The 4,552-nt window shown below is 42.2% G+C and overlaps 1 protein-coding gene across 1 annotated transcript in view; it reads right to left on the bottom strand.

The window, feature by feature from the left end:
• Positions 1-5: 5 nt before the first annotated feature.
• LOC103521769 (serine-rich adhesin for platelets-like) overlaps positions 6-4,552 on the bottom strand; it is a gene marked incomplete at both ends in the record, with an annotated part of 5,850 nt that continues 1,303 nt past the window's right edge. Inside the window, 4 exons of the mRNA XM_008486876.1 lie at positions 6-2,329; positions 2,709-2,951; positions 3,053-4,045; positions 4,243-4,548. Coding sequence (XP_008485098.1) covers positions 6-2,329; positions 2,709-2,951; positions 3,053-4,045; positions 4,243-4,548 — 3,866 coding nt within the window. The remainder of the gene's footprint in view (positions 2,330-2,708; positions 2,952-3,052; positions 4,046-4,242; positions 4,549-4,552) is intronic.

Genomic DNA, 4,552 nt, shown 5'->3' on the forward strand with positions numbered 1-4,552 from the left:
GGTTGTTCTACATTTGGCTGTTCCTCAACTAACGAATCAGATGCAATGGTTGCTGGCGTTTGGTTTTCAGTTTCTCCAGCTGGTACAACAGCTTGGCTACTAGGTTCTACGTTTTCTGCGGGAATAGCAGTTGTAGCTTCGATTTCACCTTGGTTGGCATCCTGACTGATTGGTTCTCCTTCAGTTGCTTGTGGTTCTACATTTGGTTGATCTTCTACTTGTGGCTCTGACTGACCAGACACTACAGTTGAAGATTCAGTCTCAACAGCAGCTTCATTGACATCTTGACCCACGCTTTGTTCTGCTCCTTCAGTGGATTGTGATTCTACGTTTGATTGTTCTCCTTCTCCTTGTGGTTCAGATTGACTAGGTTCCGCAGTTGAAGATTCAGTTCCAATATCTTGGTTGGCATCTTGACTAGCTGGTTCTTCGTTTTCTACAGGAACTGACTCACTTGGGATAACAGTTGTGGAATCAATGCTATTCACTTGACCATCTTGACTAATGGGTTGATCTCCCTCTGCTTGTGGTTCAGATTGACTAGACACCGCAGTTGAAGATTCAGTATCAATAGCTTGATCGGAATGTTGACTAGTTGTTTCTTCAATTTCCAGAGGGGCTGACTCACTTGGAATAACAGTTGTAGAATCAGCGATATTGCGGTCATTTTCTTGGCCAATTGATGGTTCAGTGGATTGTGAGTCTACAGTATGTTGATCTCCTTCAATTTGAGGTTCAGATTGACTAGGCACCGAAGTTGAAGACTCAGTCTCCCCTGCTTGTCCACCGTCTTGGCTCGTTGGTTGCTCATTTTCTACATCAGACTGACTAGGGATAGATGTTGTGGACTCACTGTTACTCAATTGCTCGGCATCTTGGCTGATTGGGATTTCTGTGTCTCCTGCTTGTACCACGTTTGGTTCTCCTTCACTTACAGCTTCCAATTGATCAGCGGAGGCTGTAGATGATTCACTGTCAGCTGTTTGATCAGAAGTTTGTTGTACTATATCGTCTGTTCCGATGGACTGGTCCACACTTGGTTGATCTCCTTCTGGTACTGATTCATTTGTGATTGTGGCAGTGGAAGTTTCATCCCCACTGTTTGGCACATCCTCACTAGGGCTCACACTTTGTTCCTCGTTGGCTATCGCTTCAGATTGTAAAGAAGCAATAGTGGTCGAATCATTTTCACTAACTTTGTCACTTTCGCTATCCGAGGAGGTTATTTCGTTGTTAGAAGTTGTCTCTGTTTCACTTGGCTGTTGGGCATCAGCTGATTCGGATTGACCACTCAACGAAGACGTAGTTAAGTTTTCAGATTGTTGATCTGCGTTTGGACTAGATGTTGCTTGATCTTGACTTTCAGATGTTTCTGAAGCATTGACTGCATCTTCTTGAGGTTGACTAGAGGACGCCGTTGATGATTCGCTATCTTGACTTGTTGACTGATCCTGATTTATGGTTTCTTGCTGGACTGGTAGGGCTGTAGTTCCTTCATTTTCTGTTTGTTGGATATCATTTTCATGAGGGGATACCATGTCAGTATCTGTTTCACCAACTGCTGAAGATGCATCACTATCAGCTTCTGATAAATCGGATTCGCCCACAGATTGTGCATCAACGACTTGTCCAGTCTGATCATTTGCTAAAGGTGTTGTCGATTCACTCTCTCCAGCCTGAGCTTCATTTTGACTTACATCCTGTTCAACAGTTTGCTCTGACTGAACGGGTACTGCTGTAGTAGAATCACCAACAGAGTTTTCACTGCTAACGGTTCCATCGTTAGTTAGAGAATCACTAGCTAATGTTGACTGACTTGCACTAGTTTGGTCTACATCTTGTACATTTGATGAGGTCGATGCTTCTGTCAGAGTGTCTTCTTGAGCGCCTGCCGAGATTTTGTTGTCACTGTTTGGTTCAGATTGTACCGGTAATGCTGTTGTCACCTCAATCTCTTCACTGCTTGGTTTGTCTTGATCTATCGAGGCATTTGTATCTTCATCAACTGCCACGTCTGATTGACCAATAGTTTGTTCATTTTGAGTAGGGATGGTTGTAACTGATTCATTGTCAATAGGTTGATTGTTTTCAACTTCGGATTGATCTGCATTAGGTGCTTCTCCTTCAGATACATTGTTGGACAACGTTGTTGATTCTCCTTGGTTTACATTAACTGTTTGGTCTTGAACATCTGCGGGTTGATCGGCACCAACTGTAGATTCTCCTTGTTGGTTTGAACTTGTCTCATCAGCGCTACTTGTTTCAGGTTGATTTGTTTGGGAGGTTGATCGGCACCAACTGTAGATTCTCCTTGTTGGTTTGAACTTGTCTCATCAGCGCTACTTGTTTCAGGTTGATTTGTTTGGGTTGGTTCTTCATGATTATCGGACGATACTTGTTCTGGTATGCTACTTGGATCTGAATTAATTGCAGGGTCTGCATTTACGCTTGTTGATTCAATGTTCACATTTGGATTGGCAGTTGTACCTTGATTAATTGGTTCGATAGAATCGCTATTCGTAGTTTGATCTTGACTTTCGGATTGTTCATTGCCAACTGGTGAATCTTGATTAACAATAGGGGATTCAGTGTTTAGTTCCTCGTTAGTTATAACTGCATCTTGAACACCTTGAGTAGATGTTTCACTTTCTACTGTCTGATCTTCACTTGGAGCAACAGTTTCTTGAACATTTAGTGATGCATCTTACCTTGAGTAGATGTTTCACTTTCTACTGTCTGATCTTCACTTGGAGCAACAGTTTCTTGAACATTTAGTGATGCATCTTGGCTGACCGCAGTCGAAGTTTCTACCGTTTGAATATCTTGCGAGGGCTGTTCTACATTGACTGATGGACTCTCACTAATTTCTGCTGTTGGCGTAGAAGACCCAAGATCATTTTCACTTTGAACTAAAGTTTGTTCAGCGTCGTTTGATTGAGCTCCAGTTATTGCTGTGGATCTGTTCTACATTGACTGATGTACTCTCACTAATTTCTGTTGTTGGCGTAGAAGACCCAAGATCATTTTCACTTTGAACTAAAGTTTGTTCAGCGTCGTTTGATTGAGCTCCAGTTATTGCTGTGGATATGTTCTACATTGACTGATGGACTCTCACTAATTTCTGCTGATGGCGTAGAAGACCCAAGATCATTTTCACTTTGAACTAAAGTTTGTTCAGCGTCGTTTGATTGAGCTCCAGTTATTGCTGTGGATGATTCGACTTCAGTGTTTTCATTAGCACTAATTGGTTGTCCAGTTGAGGATTCTTGTTCTGTGTTTGCCGATTGGCTTTCACCGACTGCTGCTGTAGAGGCTTCACTTGCTGCTTGATCTCCAATTCGGTCAGATGTTAGTTGGTTGTTTACAGTTGTTTCTTCATTCAGAACCGACGCTGATGTGCTTCCTTCTGTTTGATCCTGAGATGATTCGGCATTGGCTGATGTAGATCCAGATACACTTGGGTCCGTTGAAGATTGTACCGTCTGGTCAGCATCTTGGCTTACGTCAGAATTCAATTCATTAGTTGTTGCGTCTTGACTAGAAACTGGAGTAGATGTTTCAACTTCCGCTTGTTCTTCACTCTGACTTGAAATTGGTTGATCTGCATTTGCTGTTGAATCTTGGTGAGTTAAAGCTTCCGTTGTAGATTCTTTCTCGATACTTTGGTCAGAGATCACGTCATTTGTTTGCTCTAATGGGGCCGCAGATTCATTTGAGATTGGAGATGAGTCGCTCTCTGCAGAAACAGGTCCACTTGTAGAACTTTCGGCGTTGGTTTCAACAATATTCACTGCTGTTGATGAGCTCACTTGTGCATCTTCGACTGGACTGTTATTTGATTGACCTGATACAGAGGATTGTGAATCTTCTACATTATTTGATGTCACTTCATTTTGTAAATCGCTCGTAACTTCAGAACTGTCAGACACTGGAGCTTCGGTTGCACTAGAAATTGCAATGGTTTCGGTGGGTTGGTCGCCATTTGTTTGTTCGGTGGCCACGGATACTTGACTGTCTGATTGTAACGCTGGCGTCAATGGTCCATCTGTCAACAAGGAAAGAATAGTCATAAATCAAAAAAAAAAATAAATAAACAACACGAGCGTGGACACAAATTATGTAATCAAAAAATTAAAAACTAGGTATTATATATTGCTGAAATATTCCATGAATCGTTTTCTCCTGTCTATGAATAAATTAGAAATCAAAGTTTGAGATTAGAACTCAAATTATTCAACTCACCGCAAGCATAGGCTGGACAACAAAGGTCTGGTCCTGGATGAATTGGCATACAATTCCTATGAGTTGGCGGTGGTGGAGGACATTCCAAAGATTCACACGATGGCGCACCGTTCACACAAAGACACTGAACATGGCATGGGTTCTTCGTCTCAATGCGTGAATTGTTCGAGTGAAGTTGGCCATCGATAATACAGTCTCCATTGGCAGGCGATTCATTGACATCTTCTGCTGTCACACCAGTCTCATTCTCATCACTTTCAGAAGTTTCATGTTCTTCCGGAGTGATTGCTAAATCTCCAGTTGGATCTGA

The sequence above is a fragment of the Diaphorina citri genome, unplaced genomic scaffold (genome assembly GCF_000475195.1).
Source record: "Diaphorina citri unplaced genomic scaffold, Diaci psyllid genome assembly version 1.1 scaffold5903, whole genome shotgun sequence".
NCBI classification, from domain to species: Eukaryota; Metazoa; Arthropoda; class Insecta; order Hemiptera; family Psyllidae; genus Diaphorina; species Diaphorina citri.